General features: G+C 41.9%; 1 protein-coding gene across 6 annotated transcripts in view; it reads left to right on the top strand.

The window, feature by feature from the left end:
• Positions 1 to 9,915: 9,915 nt before the first annotated feature.
• Positions 9,916 to 16,635, top strand: part of rhobtb3 (Rho related BTB domain containing 3) — an 85,290-nt gene continuing 78,570 nt past the window's right edge. For 4 of the 6 annotated variants that reach the window (XM_078396474.1, XM_078396475.1, XM_078396473.1 and 1 more), the window contains exons 1-2: positions 9,916 to 10,221; positions 10,418 to 10,643. In XM_078396474.1, the coding sequence (XP_078252600.1) occupies positions 10,220 to 10,221; positions 10,418 to 10,643 (228 nt within the window). In that variant the 5' untranslated portion in view covers positions 9,916 to 10,219. Of the gene's footprint in view, positions 10,222 to 10,417; positions 10,697 to 16,635 lie in introns of those variants that run through there. The other 2 variants (XM_078396477.1, XM_078396478.1) reach the window with 2 other exon arrangements.

Below are 16,635 nucleotides of genomic sequence, written 5' to 3'. Positions count from 1 at the left end.
CCATTCAGATAATAACCCGCCTTCCCGTTCTTGCCACCAAAGTGGATAACCTCACATTTATCCACATTATACTGCATTAGCCATGCATCTGCCCACTCACCCAACCTGTCCAAATCATCCTGCATCCTCATAGCATCCTCTTCACAGTTCACACTTCCACCCAGCTTTGTGTCATCTGCAAATTTGCTAATGTTACTTTTAATTTCTTCATCTAAATCATTAATGTATATTGTAAATAGCTGTGGTCCCAGCACCGAGCCTTGCGGCACCCCACTAGTCACTGCCTGCCATTCTGAAAGGGACCCGTTAATCCCTCCCCTTTGTTTCCTGTCTGCTAACCAATTTTTTAATGCATGTCAATACCCTACCCCCAATGCCATGTACTCTAATTTTGCCCACTAATCTCGTGTGTGGGCCCTTATCAAAGGCTTTCTGAAAATCCAAATACACTACATCCATTGGCACTCCCTTGTCCATTTTACAGTACTTGCCAAATCATCAAAAAATTCCAGAAAATTTGTCAAGCATGATTTCCCCTTCGTAAATCCATGCTGACTTGGACCGATCCTGTTACTGCTATCCAAATGCGCCGCTTTTACATCTGTGATAATCGACTCCAGCATCTTCCACACCACTGACGACAGGCAAACTGGTCTATAATTCCCTGCTTTCCCTCTCCCTCCTTTCTTAAAAAGTGGGGTAACATTAGCTACCCTTCAATCCACAGGAACTAATCCAGAATTTATGGAACATTGGAAAATGCTCACCAATGCGTCCATGATTTCTAGAGCCACCTCCTTGAGTACCCTGGGATGCAGACCATCAGGTCCTGGGGATTTATCAGCCTTCAGTCCCATCAGTCTACACAACACCATTTCCTGACTAATGTGAATTTCCTTCAGTTCCTCCATCACCCTAGGTCCTCTGTCCTCTAGTACATCTGGGCGATGTCTTCCTTAGTGAAGACAGAACCAAAGTACCTGTTCAACTCATTTGCCATTTCCTTGTCCCCCCTTAATAAATTCACCAGTTTTCGTCTTCAAGGGACCCACATTTGTCTTAACTATTTTTTTCCTCTTTACATACCTAAAGAAGTTTTTATTATCCTCCTTTGTAATCTTGGCTAGCTTACCTTCATACTTCATCTTTTTTCCCCGTATTGCCTTTTTAGTTAGTTTCTGATGTTCTTTAAAGTTTTCCTAATCCTCTAGCTTCCTGCTCATCTTTGCTATGTTATACGTCTTCTCTTTTATTTTTATACTGTCCTTGACTTCCCTTGTCAGCCACGGTCGCCTCTTACTCCCCTTAGAATCTTTCTTCCTCTTTGGAATGAACTGACCCTGCATCTTTTGGATTATTCCCAGAAATACCTGCCATTGCACTTCCACCGTCATCCCTGCTCGGGTCCCTTTATAATCAACTTTGGCCAGCTTCTCCCTCATGCCTCCATAGTCTCCTTTGCTCAACTGCAATACTGACACTTCCGATTTTACCTTCTCCCTCTCAAATTGCAGATTAGTTAATATAGTTAAACCAAGAGCTTGCATACCAGAGAAGCATGGTAGGAAAAGAAGCCAACATAATTAAAGATCATGTTAGGAGAGGCAATAAATAGATTTAGGAAGTGGTTAGATTGAAAGACATAGCCAGTTGGAGTAAAGATAAGCACAGGATATTGCCTTGCAAACTAATATCTTGATTTTTTTTCAGTCTTCCTTTTAGAAATGTTATGCGTAATTTTGTTTTTGCATGTTTGTATGAGTCTATCTGCCTGTCATACCGCTGCAAACAAGATTTTTATTATACTTGCAACTTACCGTGCAAGTCCATATGACACAAACTTGACTTGACTTCTCTTCGTACCATTGATCAGTTCAGTTTCATCAACTCCACAGTTTGTCTCTCACATAGTTATTAGACTGACCATTCCTTGATTTAGCAATAAACTGCATCTCTCTCAGCAAGTAGCTTTGACCTGAATGGTATTGAGCTTTGTGACGATGCATCCTCCTTAAAGGTCGCTCTGATCCCCATCACCGGCCGACAGGCTAGGAGGAGCCAACACCAGGAGTATTCTGGACAGGGCTCTGGACTGAGCTGTGGCCACAGCCAAAGGAGCAATAGCTGCATCCAATTAGCCAGGATTGGATCACCTCATCAGCCCTACTCCTTAAAACTCAAGGCAGTTTCTCCCATGAGGGAGAGAAAGCAAGCAGGAGAATAAGAAAAAGAAAAAGAAAAATAAAAATAAAAAGAAAAGGAAAAGGAAAAGAAAAAGAAAAAGTTAAAAAAAAGAAAAAGAAAAGGAAAAAGAAAAAGAAAAAGAAAAAGCAAGCAGGAGAGAAGGAGGAGAAACGGATGACTCCTTATGAACTGTGCCTCTCCTTGGAAGCTCTGAGTCACTGGGATAAGCCAAAGACAGCCAGTGTGTCCTCTTTGAGGCCAAGACTGAATAGTCAGGTTAAGATCAAGACTGCCAGCACCTCCTCTTGAAAGTGAAGACTGAGCTTTCGGGACTAGCCTGAGACCACCAGCACCTTCTCTTCAAGGCCATGACTGAGTGTCAGGACAAGTGTGAGACCACCTGCACCTCCCCTTGAAGCTGGATTGAGTAGCCAGGACAAGCCCCAGACCATCAGAGTCCCCTCTTCAAAGCCAAGACTGAGCCACTGGGACAAGCCCAAGACAGCCAGCACATCCCCTTCAAGGCCAAGACTGTACTGCTGGGACAAGCCTCAGACTGCCTGTGTTTCACCTTCAAGACAAAGACTGAGTAACTGGAACAAAGCCGAGATTGCATGTGCATCCTCAGTAGCTCACAAAGACGACAAGGGACTGCGACACCATGCAAACACAGACCTTCTTGTCACTATCGTCTTTCACTATAAATAAACCATGTAGTCATTGTCAACCTGGCATTGTCCCCAACACCACACCTTCTTGAGAAATGTTGGAGCTGCTCATCAGGCAAGTGGAGAGTATTGGGTCACGCTCCTGACTTAGGCCTTTATAGAGCATGAAAACGCCTTGGGGTTCAGGTAGGGTAACTCAGCGGGTCAGGCAGTATAGCTGCAGAACATGGATAGATGACATTGAAACTCTTCTTTAGACTAAGCGTTGGAGTCCTGAGGCTGTGTCGGCAGGTCCGTCTGCAAAATCCAAAATCCATTATAAAAGGGTCCGTTAAAACAAGGGTTTAGTGTACTCACATTTCTGGCAAGTACCCATAAAAAATATATTTTCTTACCAGGTCCGGCTGATAAGGAAGTCAGTCTTCAATGCACAGTGCTAATGTTTACTTGGAGGAAATAGCTCTTTGGTTATTATTTTTCTTTGACAACATCTGTTTGTAATATAGGTTTCCTGTTCAGCTGAGGTCTCCAACTTTTAATCCATGTCCTCCAAAATATAGAGTCTAGATTTAAATTTCAGCACTAATTTCTTTTTGCATGTTATGAATTTCCTTTCCTAGAAATAGATCTGATTTCCTCTTGCTAAGTTTATCCCACTCTAATTTTGAAATAATTTAGATTATAGTTTAACTCTCATACAATTGTTAGTTGAGTTGAAAAGTGCCTTTTGCAGGAAAAGATGGCTTTTGGTTGCAATGAACCATATAATTTAAAACATTTGCAGAATAATTACTGGTCTTCAATTATTTTGTAATATTTAGACTTAATCACGGTACTTCCATGTTCAGCAGTTTCTCTTATTAAAGAACTGTTTGCCTCATTATTGAGCACATACATTGTGATCCATATTAGGGAAATAAAGCTTAAGCAATTCCTGTCTGAATTATGAAGCCTATTATGATTTTTTTTCTTCGTGGAGTGTTTTTATATTGTTAAATAATTGTTTAGGCAAAGCTGTATATGGCTCAAGAGATACAGGATAAACTTCTGAATTGGCTTGGAAATGGTTCAGGAAACTGTTTTGTGGCCCTAAAGGATTATAGCCTGTATTGCCATTGGTTAATGAAATATGTGTTGACCTTGGCATCAGGGTCATATGCACATGGTTCTACCATCTGCCAGTAGGTCAATCTAGGAGTCAGAATAGCCTAGGTAAGCACATGCATTTTAAGGTTTATTGCTTGGGTAAATTTGTGGAACCTCCAAAGTAGAAGAACATAATTAATCACATGCAGTTTTCTTGCCTTTTGAATGTGTTGCTTTCATTTAAATCATTATACCACAATCCCTATGTGGCTCAGCTGGCGTAAGAGTAACATGTTGCCACCTCTATGAGGTTGCAGTAGTTGCACAATAGATCTGAACAAAATACACCAGAACTTTTGGCTTGTCTGTTTTAGTCAAGGTATATTTTTACCAAAGAATTACAAATTCTAAAGTACTACAAATTGATTATTACATTCTTTCAAGTTTTATTTGTTCTTGGAATTATTAAGTAAAATAAATGTTCTTGTTACTTTTCTTTTTACGATTCTTTTCTCTTTTCCTTATTCAAAACTTTATTCATCTCCGATTTTACATTGAACTTCCCCACTTTAATATACATGATCTTGCAAGTCATTACACTTTTAATATCACAATTCTATACTTAAATGATGAAAGTAATGCAAAGGTGTCACCATTTGCCCAGGTCTCAGATGCTTTGTTTTCCTTGCTATAATTATATCAGCTTGCACTTTCAACAGTTTAAAATTTATAAAACCTAAGCATTCGTGGGCATGCTTAAACAAAAGTAGATACCAACAGATACCTTGCCAAAGCAAATTATACCCAATTAAGATTCAATTTAGTGATTTTGAGCCTTTTTAAGCCACTGCACCATAGTTGCAGACCAGCAGTATTTCATATGGGCATATTTTTCACATGGTATATCATCACAAATGTTGGAACTCACTTTCCTTAAGGCACTTTTCAACATCAATAATCACTCCCCTCCCCACCAAGTTATTACAATGAAACTTTGAAGCTTTAATAACTACCTGATTAATGTAATTGCAATAACAGCTACAAATGCAAACTCCAAGCTACCAATTTTATTGTAGTTCTAATTGTTGATTTGTGATTATTTTATCTCTGCTGTACACATTATATGTTTGTCCAGTCCATTGAGTTTCACATTTCTCCCAGGAATCAAATATATATATTAGCTCATGTCAAGTGGCAAACTGATTAAGAGGGATGTTCCTGTGAACCTGTGGGAAAAAGAAATAGTTACATTCTATGAGACATAGAGTCATACAGCATGGAAACAGGCTCTTCAGTCCAACTCATCCATAATGACAAGATGGTCCATCTAAGCTAGTCCCATTTGCCTGCATTTGGTTCATATTCCTCTAAACCTTTCCTATCCATGCACCTGTCCATGTGTCTTTTAGATGTTGTGATAGCATATGCCTCAACTACCCCCCTCGAGCAGCTCGTTTCCTGTACCCACCACCCGCTGAGTGAAAAAGTTGTTCTTCAGGTTCCTATTAAATATTTCCTCTCTCAACTTAACCCTTTTCAATCACAAAATGCTGATATCATCGGAAATAAATCATCCTGAGGAATTGTTAGAATAACATAGTCCAATGACTGTTCAAGTGTGCTATGATAGAGATTGGCATGTGGCAAATTTCTGCCTATTATTCGTCCCCTGCTCTGGCTTTTAAGTAAAAGCTTTTTTTTTTTTATCTTTGAGAACAAGATCAAAATTATCATTGGCAAGGCTTAAAGAGAAAGTCTTTCTTGATCCTTAGCTATGAAATGGTGTCTGCAGTAAGGAAACAAAAGGAAGAAAGGATAAAGAAAAATAAAATGAATCCAACACATATCATCTTCCTTTGATTGAAAACTATTTAGATTCAGTGAGAAATGAATTATGAATATTATTTGATAGAATAATGTCCTCTTACCTTAAAATGTAGCACTGGAGAAACTGAATATATTTTAAATGTCATTGTTCTATTCTAAGTGTTTGTACATTTGATGTTGACTTTTCATGGTAGAATATTAACATTGTACAAATGAATCATTGGCATACAATGTATGAAGTGCATGTATAGACATGCTGCATTGATATTACAATTCTTCAATGCATGGAGGGAGATTTGTAATGTTTTGAGGAGACTTTTCATTGAAAGCCAACATAAGAATCAATTCAGCAATACCACTAATCCACTCGATAGCTGTAGTGAAAGGAAACTAGTGAAAAATCAGTTGTTTTGTGGCCTGCATCTGCCTGTGAATTTGTTAGGAACGTTGCTAATATAGAAGCACAGAGCTCCACCCACATCGGAGCTATTTTTAAAAATGTCGTAAGAGATTAAGCAGTGCCTTTTACTTTCTTGTGATATTAGCAAAACTATATATATTTTAGATGTTAATCAAGAATGGTGGCTGTTCAGAATGATCATGTTTTCCAGACAGTAAGCAAAGTGATAGAATTTAAACTAGAAAATGTTATGTATTCTTGAAGTATTCTAGCCATTCTGATTTAATTTATGTACTTTTTTTTTGTTGGTGGGAATAATTGTGAGAAATGGTACAGAGCTGTAATAAATTTTTGTGATGAAATGATATACCGTTGTCACACATGATCCAAACTGTAACAAAATCCAATTATGTCAATTGAATTGCACATAAGTATTTATTTTTACTCTGTTAGCGTAACATGCATTACATTGACTAAAGATAATGCTAATGCAACCACCAATGTTGTGTGCCCTTTCCAGTCCAGAGAGGAATTCCAAGTGGGGGTAAAATGAGAAATCAATTCTCAATGTGGAATTAGACATTTCTGAGGTGTGATGACATTATGCAACCAGTGCTCGCCCTTCTTAATCTGTTGCACTAAAAATGACAGACCAGGTAATGTAATGTATGGAATGGTGCGTATTTTTTCACTTCTTTCTTTTACAAGTTTTAAAGATGACAATAACACGTTAGTCTTCTGAGTTGCTTCCAAAAATAAGAAATTATTTTGCATTTCTTATTTCCAAATAAAAGGGTAAGCTTTAAAGTAGTCATGGGAAAGGATAAGGTTGTATCTAAAGTTAGGACCTTAAATTTGGGGAGGGCTGACTGCAATAGTATGAGACAGTACCTGGCAAACGTGGATTAGCAGCAGCAGCTAGATTGGGAACAACAACGTATGATAATGGAAGCTATTTAAAAGAGAGATATGGTTCTGAGCCAGCATGTCCCTGCAAGAGTAAAAAGCAAATATAGTAAGATTAGGGAGCCTTGGTTAACCAAAGAAATTGAGAGTTTGATCAGGATAAATGAAGCGTATGTCAGGATTAGGAAATTGTTATCAAATGAGCCCTATGAGGTTTATAAAAGATGTAGAAGAGATGTTAAGAAAGCAGTTAGAGTATAAAAAGGCACATGAAATTTTCCTGCCCAAAGATTAAAGAGAATTTTAAAACCTTTTATTAGAAGCAAGTAGGTGAAAAGTTGGTCTCTTTTCAGATTGAGAGGGAAGTTTTTGTGTGGAGTCACAGGATGTGAGTAATGTCCGGAATGAACACTTTATGTCAATAATAAACTGAGAAGAAGCATACAGAGATAGGGAATATTGGAACATGTATTATGATAGTATGGAGCATTTCTTTATCAGAAAAGAGGAAATGTTAGAGAAATTGATGTATAGTAAAGAGTAACAAATAATTCCCAGGTGGATAGAGTGGTCAAGAAGGCCACATTTTGAGTATTGCGTTCAGTTTTGGTCACCCTGCTATAGGAAGAATGTCGGAAGCTGAAAAAAGTACAGAAATAATTTACAAGGATGTGCCAGGACTTGAGAGCCTGAGCAATTGGGCAAGCTAGGACTTTATTCCTTGAAACAAAGTAGGATGAAGGGTGATCTTATGTGACGGTATAAATGATGAAGAGAGGAATAGATAGGGTGAATGCACAGGGCTTTTTATCCAAAATAGGGGAATCAAGAACCAGAGGACATAGATTTAAGGTGAGAGGGGAAAGATTTAAAAGGAAATTGAGGGGCAATGTTTTTATGGAGGGTGGTGGGTATATGGAATGAGCTGCCAGAGGAGGTAGTTTGAATCAGGTACTATAACAACATTAAAAAGTGTTTTGGACAAGTCCATGGATAGGAAAGGTTCAGAGGGATATGGGCCAAACACAGGCAGGTGAGACTAGTGTAGATGGGCATCTTGGTCGGCATGGGAAAGTTGGACGGAAATGCCTGTTTCCATGCTGAATGATATTATGTGAAATTTCTTGAACGTTGTAGGAGTTGCACAGTAGGAGGTGCAGTAAATAACCCACCATGCTTCTGACTTTTACCTTGTAGTGATGTCAGAGTTGGGGAGGGAGATGGAATGAGTGAAATGATTACCTCCTAAGAGTTAATTTTCTGGTCAATGTTGGCTCCAGGAAGTTTGATAGTTGTGGATTTCTTGATGGTAAAGGTAGTGGATAGACAATTTCCCACTGGAGATTAGCATTGCCCAGCATTGCTCAGGCAAGAATTGTACATGCTTCTGATCAGTCCATGCCTGAATGGCAATGCCCAGACTAACTTTCTTAGGAGCTGCAAATGCAATTGAACATCAGTGAGCATCGCCACCTCAGATTTTATGATGGAAGCAGCATTAAAGGGATTCAGCCAAGGACATTACCTTGAGGATGATACCAGATGAGCGATGTACTGAGCTGGGAAGAGTGGACTCCAATAACACACACATTTTCATTTGTGTGAGGTATGACTTCAGCTATTTTCTTTAGATGGCCAGCATTCTCAATGCTCTTTTTTTGCCACACTCTATCACAAGCTAATGCTAACTTCGCTGCTGTTTTTTTCTTTGTACAGGGACATTGAGTACTTAAATAAGTATTTAAATAATGCTGTAAATATACTGAAGTTTAGAAAACATGGTAAACATGGGCAGTGTCATTTATCCACCTTTCCTTCACTGGAAGGGTGAAGAATATTATAGTGGATCATTACCAAGTTTGTAGGATGTCTGGAAACTTGTCACAACAATGGGATTTTTGGCACAAAAAGATACAAAGTGCTTGAGTAACTCAGCGGGATAGGGGACAAGTTTGGGCAGGACCCTTCACCGTTTTTGTAAACCAGCATCTGCAGTTCCTTGTGTGTACGGATTATTGGCCGACCTTGGTTAGTTCTGCCCAGACCCCAAGGAGCTGAATTAGGCCATTGAGCCCATCCAGTCATTCAACCATTGGCCGATCTATTTTTCGCTCTCAACCCCATTCTCCCGCCTTCTCCTGGTAACCTTTCACACCCTTACTAATCAAGAATCTATCCGTCTCTGCTTTTAGAATACCCAATGTCAGACATCTGTGGCAATGAATCCCACAGATTCACCACCTTCTGTCTCCAAAAACAACTCCTCAGCTCCATTCGGAGGGTAGTTCTTTTATTCAGAGGCTGTGCCCTCTGGCCGTAAACTCTCCAGTTAATGAAAGCATTCTTTCCGACCTTGCAGTAAAGGTGGAAATGAATACATTTGATGGGGGGAAAAAAAGTTTAGGGAAACAATCCACTCCATTAAAAGTGCTGATTCTCGCTTTCGTTTGAGTTATTCACTCAGGTCACCAGTTCCAAACAATGGTGTCAAGTGACAGCCCGCAGCTGGCTGCGACAGCACGCGTTAGAGGACACACAGAGCCTATTGATCCTAGCTTGCTGCCACAATCCTCGATCTTTTATTTCATCCTGACAAACGGCCGGATTGCTGATTAAATCTCCCTCTTATGTTATTTACGTAATTGATGAGTATCGCTTTTTTTTTTCTCTCTCTGCTTTTTTTTCCAATCCGACCCCCGAATTAGAACCGGGATCGGCTGCTCGCTGCTTACATCTCGATTTGCGGCCGCTCGGATTGTACTCCCGTTTCGTGAAAGGATTTAAATCTAATGTGTCTGCCTGGTGAGCTTCACTGACGTCAGGACTCGGAAGCCTGTGACTGGACTGGAGCTGGGTTTGTGGATATATCTAAATATACTCGCTGCCCGGTGCACAGTGCTCGCTCGCTGCCCGTGTGCCGGACCCGGCCAGCAGTCATTGTAATTTGGTCGATCGGCAGCAAGCATACGGAGCACGTAGGTGAAACTGACGAGGAGAGTAAAGTTCACCGCCCGGAATCCCTGGCTGCTGCTGAGGACTCGGTTCAGCTCACTTCTAGTTTCTTTGTTATTCGGATCGTGGACAAAACTATGAATAAATCGCCCCTTTGGCTTCCCGCGTTTGATAAGCTGCCGACACAGCAATAATCATGTAAGTTGCAGGCACGGATTTGGCGATGGTCGGTGTTTATTTTTATTTGGCTCAATCCCCGCTCGATGCAAAAACTCAGGCTGGGTAGCTCGCTCAGCACAAAGCCCCAGCCAGCTGCCTGCAGCGCATTGTACGGGAGTGTGTTTCAGTCTGCCGCCGGCCCCGCTTGACCCTCTGTAACCTCTTCCTTGTTTAGGTCGGTTCGCATCGTGGCGTTGGGCAACGAGAAAGGGGGCTTCGAAGAAAGCTTGCAGCAACCGGATCTGATCACCACCTATTTCGGCAGACATGCTATTACCCGGCACATTGAAGAGAGGCGGCTGCTGGGTTTTGCTACCCACATCGCATTCCCTGCCTTCGTCGAGTACCAAGCGTATGTCTTCGGCAGAGTCCGGGTGCTAATTCACGACTGTCCGAGTTGGGTAAGGGAGCAACAAGTACCGAAGGGCCAACTGAACAAATGTAGGAGCGCTGTGTAAGACTGTGCAACCCGTCCCCGAAGACACCCCCTCTCACATCCCATCCAACCGCTTAAATTCAATAGTCTCCTAATTCTGCTGCAGGACGTCCAGTTGACAATTCGCTTACCTGAGGGCGAAGAGTTTTAAAAGTTTGCAAATTCAAAATGCGATGTTTATAGAGGCATGGTAGATGTGAGGAACACAAGATAATCTCCAGCTGTCTTATTTTTGAAACATTTGTTTTACATTATTTGACGAAGTTTGCTACATAGCAATCCATTCGTGCCTCTCGCATACAGATACTTGTCTTGTGTTCCCCACACGGTCAAGACGTCATGAGTGTCAAAGCAGCAAGAGTTAGGAACTGGAGTTGGTTCATTTCGTCCATTCAATCAGATCAGGCTGATCTTTTACCCCAGCACCACTATGATGCATGAACCCCATATTACTTGAATCCCCTAAAACAAAAAAGAACGATGAACTAAATGTATGTACTGAATATACTCCGCCACGGCCTTCTCAGGTAGAAGATTCCAAACATTCCCTACTTTTTGTATGAACGTTTTTCTCCTCATCTGAAACTAAAAGGCTGATCCCTTATTTGCCTCTTTTGGTAGAAAGAAAAGCAGCTATTTTATACCTTTCCTTGTTTTCCCTCACGATTATAAAGCCAGCAATTTTAACAAGCCACAATTCTTTAGAAATTTCCTGTAACAATTAGTTATTGGTCGTCTTCAGGAGATACATTAAAGGAACAAAATTCCTTTTAAAGATAAGTAGCACAAGCATGCTTCTGATGCTACCAGCGAACAACGTGGAAAATAGCTATTGCTGTTATAATTTATAGGCCTAATACACATTTTTAGAATAATATGATTTTGCTTCTGAACACCTCTGTTAAAGGAGTAAAAAAAATAGCTTCCCAACATTGAAATGCAATTAAAGTATTTTGAAATTATTATCCAAGATGTATATTGAATTCATAAAAATAAAAATATTGTGAGCAGTTTGGGACCCTATATCTGAGGAAGGATGTGTTGGCATTGGAGAGGGTCCAGAAGAGGTTTACAAGAATGATCCCAGGAATAATTGGGATAAGATATCATCAACATTTGAAGGCACTGGGTCTGTACTCGCTGGAGTTTAGAAGGATGAGGGGGGACCTCATTGAAACTTACTGAATAGTGAAAAGCCTGTATAGAGTGAATGTTTCCACAAGTGGGAGAGTTGGGACCAGAGGGCACAGCCTCAGAATAAAAGGACGTATCTTTAGAAAGGAGATGAGATAGAATTTCTTTAGTCAGAGGGTGGTGAATCTGTAGAATTCATTGCAACAGACGGCTGTGGAGGCCAAGTCAATGGATATTTTTAAGGCGGAGATTGACAGATTCTTGATTTGTAAGGGTTCATGGGTTATGGAGCAAAGGCAGGAGAATGGAGTTGAGAGGGAATGATGGACCAGCCATGATTGAATAGCAGAGTAGGCCTAATGGGCTGAATGGCCTTATTGTGCTCCTAGAACTGATGAAATTATGATCTTAGATGTCAATCTATAAAAGGCAATGAGAAACAACAGTTGTCTCTTATCTATATTCTGGTTATATTTTGAATGTCCACGGGAAGAAATTGTGCATTTCATATTTTAGTAACTATAGTACAGACACTGCTACTTAATATCCAGGTCACTTTTCTTGGGTAGTGAGTATTTGGAAGTAAATCAGTCAGAATGTACTGTACTATTTGGGAATTACTCAGGCACCTATTATTAGCCTGTGTTGATGAAGTGCAAATTTAATGTAACAAACATGAGGATTGTGACAGTAATTACGCAGAACAAATGTGTTATTCAATTGATTAGGAAGTGGCGGCGCTGCGCAGCAGCTGCGGCTCACCTGCAGTCCGTTTGTCTTTTTTGTTGTTTTTTGTCTTATTTGTAGTGTTTAGATGTGATGTAGTGTTTTTTGTGGTTGTGTACTATGTGTGGGGGGGGGATGGGGTGAACTGTAAAATTGTCTCTTCCGAACGGAGACACAGTCTTTGTTTCTGGGTCGTGTCTCCGTTCCTGCTGCGGCCTACCATCGGCCAAACACCTGGAGCTGGCGGCCTCCACCTGGGCTCCGGTTCGCAGAGTCCGCGGACCGGACTTACCATCTGCGGAGCTGGCTGCCTTCGGAGCCTGTGGTGGCGCTGTGAGTGCGGCTGGGACTCACCTTCGGAGGCTCCAGAGGCTTCTGCTGTGGGCCGTGTGGATATCGGAAGCTCGCAGCCCCCTGGGTGGGGGCCGACATCAGGACCTCTGGCAGCGGCAGCGTCTTCGCCCGCCCCGAATCGCAGGACTGAGGTCGGCCCACCGCGGACCTTTCACCGTCCGGCGCGACCTGAAATAGGTCACGGGATTTTTCTCCGCCCGGCGGGGGCTTCAATGTTGGGAGCCACGATTGCCCCAACGTGCAGCGGCAGCGTCTTCGCCCGCCCCGAATCGCGGGGCTTGGGTCGGCCCGCTGCAGACCTTTCACCGTCTGGCGCGGCCTGCAACAGGCCGCGGGATTTTCTCCGCCCGGCGGGGAGTTCAATGTCGGGAGCCCCGACCGCCCCGACATGGCAACTTCAACAGCCAGACCGCGGGAGAAGACGGCATGGAAAGAGAAAAGACATTCTAGCCTTCCATCACAGTGAGAAGGTGACTGGAGGAGACTCACTGTGATGGATGTTTATTTTTTTTGTTTTGTGTTGGTTTGTGATTGTGTGTGTAATTGCTTATTTTTATTGCTCTTATTGTTGGACTGTGGGTAACGGAATTTTGTCCAAACGATTTGTATTTTTGGATGACAATAAAGGTTATTCAGATTCTGCTTCTGATTCTAAGAGTGGCAACATTCATTTTTTCTTCCAAAAGGGAAGCGTATGTGAATGGAATATTATTTTTGTGATACACTGCCTAGGCAGCTGGCACGTAGGTGCCTATCAGCTCTAGTAGCGATGCACTCTGGATGATGAGTAGAACAAAATTCTGATCACAAGATCGTCCTTGGCAACAGCTGAGTAAAGCACTTAGGAATTACATGAGAAAAGCTTTATCTTTGTGGAAGCAACTGAAAAATGCAATATTTTTAAAGAGGTAACTGAGAGCTGAATATATCCAGGCAAAATGTGTGTGCTAAAATATCAAATGTGAAACAATTCTGAAAATTCACCTGGTCGTAGCACCTTTCTATTGTGTCAGATGGATTGTGACTTCTGTCATAATATGTCAATTAACAGTTCAAATAAACACTACCAATGAGTTTAGTTACTCAATTGCAGGGTTAACAAATATTTTGTTTAATAAATTTTCATTTTAATATCCTTAACTCTTTCAAGTTTCAAAACCATTAATTAGTTTAGTTTATTATTGTCACATGGAATAGTGAAAAGCTTTTTTGTTGCATGCTATCCAGGTAGTGAAAAGACTGTACATAGACAATAGACAATAGACAATAGGTGCAGGAGTAGGCCATTCAGCCCTTCGAGCCAGCACCGCCATTCAATGCGATCATGGCTGATCACTATCAATCAGTACCCCGTTCCTGCCTTCTCCCCATACCCCCTCACTCCGCTATCCTTAAGAGCTCTATCCAGCTCTCTCTTGAAAGCATCCAACGAACTGGCCTCCACTGCCTTCTGAGGCAGAGAATTCCACACCTTCACCACCCTCTGACTGAAAAAGTTCTTCCTCATCTCCGTTCTAAATGGCCTACCCCTTATTCTCAAACTGTGGCCCCTTGTTCTGGACTCCCCCAACATTGGGAACATGTTATCTGCCTCTAATGTGTCCAATCCCCTAATTATCTTATATGTTTCAATAAGATCCCCCCTCATCCTTCTAAATTCCAGTGTATACAAGCCCAATCGCTCCAGCCTTTCAACATACGACAGTCCCGCCATTCCGGGAATTAATCTAGTGAACCTACGCTGCACGCCCTCCATAGCAAGAATATCCTTCCTCAAATTTGGAGACCAAAACTGCACACAGTACTCCAGGTGCGGTCTCACCAGGGCCCGGTACAACTGTAGAAGGACCTCTTTGCTCCTATACTCAACTCCTCTTGTTACGAAGGCCAACATTCCATTGGCTTTCTTCACTGCCTGCTGAACCTGCATGCTTCCTTTCATTGACTGATGCACTAGGACACCCAGATCTCGTTGAACTCCCCCTCCTCCTAACTTGATTGCAATCAAGCTGTCCACAGTGTACAGATACAGCATAAATGGAATAATGTTTAGAAACATAAACATAGAAAATAGGTGCAGGAGGAGGCCCTTCGAGCCAGCACCGCCATTCATTGTGATCATGGCTGATCATCCACAATCAGCAACCTGTGCCCAACTTCTCCCCATGTTCCCTGATTCCACTAGCCCCCGGAGCTTTATCTAACTCACTTAAATTCTTCCAGTGACTTGGCCTCCACTGCCCTCCGTGGCAGAGAATTCCACAAATTAGTGCAGGATAAAGTCTGATTTAAAGATAGTCCGAGGATCTTTATTCAGGTAGTGAAGATCTGCAGCAGGATCTTGATCAATTGGCCAGGTGGGCTGAAGAATGGTTGATGGAATTTAATATAGAGAAATGTGAGTGTTACATTTTGTGAAGTCTAACATGGGCAGGATCTACACAGTGAATGGTAGGGCTCTGGGGAATGTTATAGAGCAGAGGGATCTGGGAGTGCAGGTGCATGGTTCCTTGAAGATGGAGTCAAAAAGGCTTTTGGCACATTGGCATTCATCAGTCAGAGTATTGAGTAGAGAAGTGGGAGGTCATGATGCAGTTTAGAGATACAGCATGGAAACAGACCCTTTTGGCCCACCGAGTCCGCGCCGACCAGCGATCCCCGCACATTAACACTATCCTATACCCACTAGGGACAATTTTTTACATTTACCAAGCCAATTAACCTACATACCTGTACAACTTTGGAGTTGTTAAAGATGTTGGTGAGGCTGCAGTTAGAGTATTGTGGTCAGTTCTGGGCACCATGTTATAGGAAAGATGTTGTCAAGCTGGAGAGGGGTACAGAGCAGATTTACGAGGATGTTGCCAGGACTAAAGGATCTGAGCTATAGGGAGAGGTTGAGTAGGCTTATTCCTTTGAGTGCAGGAGGATGAGGGATGATCTTATAGAGGTGTATAAAATCATGAGAGGATGCTTGACAAATCTACTGGAATTTTTTGAGGATGTAACTAGGAAAATTGACAGGGGAGAGTCAGTGGATATGGTGTACCTCGACTTTCAGAAAGCCTTCAACAAGGTCCCACATAGGAGATTAGTGGGCAAAATTAGGGCACATGGTATTGGGGGTAGGGTACTGACATGGATAGAAAATTGGTTGACAGACAGAAAGCAAAGAGTGGGGATAAATGGGTCCCTTTCGGAATGGCAGGCAGTGACCAGTGGGGTACCGCAAGGTTCGGTGCTCAGACCCCAGATATTTACGATATACATTAATGACTTAGACGAAGGGATTAAAAATACCATTAGCAAATTTGCAGATGATACTAAGCTGGGGGGTAGTGTGAATTGTGAGGAAGATGCAATAAGGCTGCAGGGTGACTTGGACAGGTTGTGTGAGTGGGCGGATACATGGCAGATGCAGTTTAATGTAGATAAGTGTGAGGTTATTCACTTTGGAAGTAAGAATAGAAAGGCAGATTATTATCTGAATGGTGTCAAGTTAGGAGGAGGGGGAGTTCAACGAGATCTGGGTGTCCTAGTGCATCAGTCAATGAAAGGAAGCATGCAGGTACAGCAGGCAGTGAAGAAAGCCAATGGAATGTTGGCCTTCATAACAAGAGGAGTTGAGTATAGGAGCAAAGAGGTCCTTCTACGGTTGTACCGGGCCCTGGTGAGACCGCACCTGGAGTACTGTGTGCAGTTTTGGTCTCCAAATTTGAGGAAGGATATTCTTGCAATGGAGG

Source organism: Rhinoraja longicauda, chromosome 3, assembly GCF_053455715.1.
Source record: "Rhinoraja longicauda isolate Sanriku21f chromosome 3, sRhiLon1.1, whole genome shotgun sequence".
Lineage (NCBI taxonomy): Eukaryota > Metazoa > Chordata > Chondrichthyes > Rajiformes > Arhynchobatidae > Rhinoraja > Rhinoraja longicauda.
The sequence above is the reverse complement of the archived record's forward strand: the minus strand, read 5'-3'. Positions and strand labels throughout refer to the sequence as shown.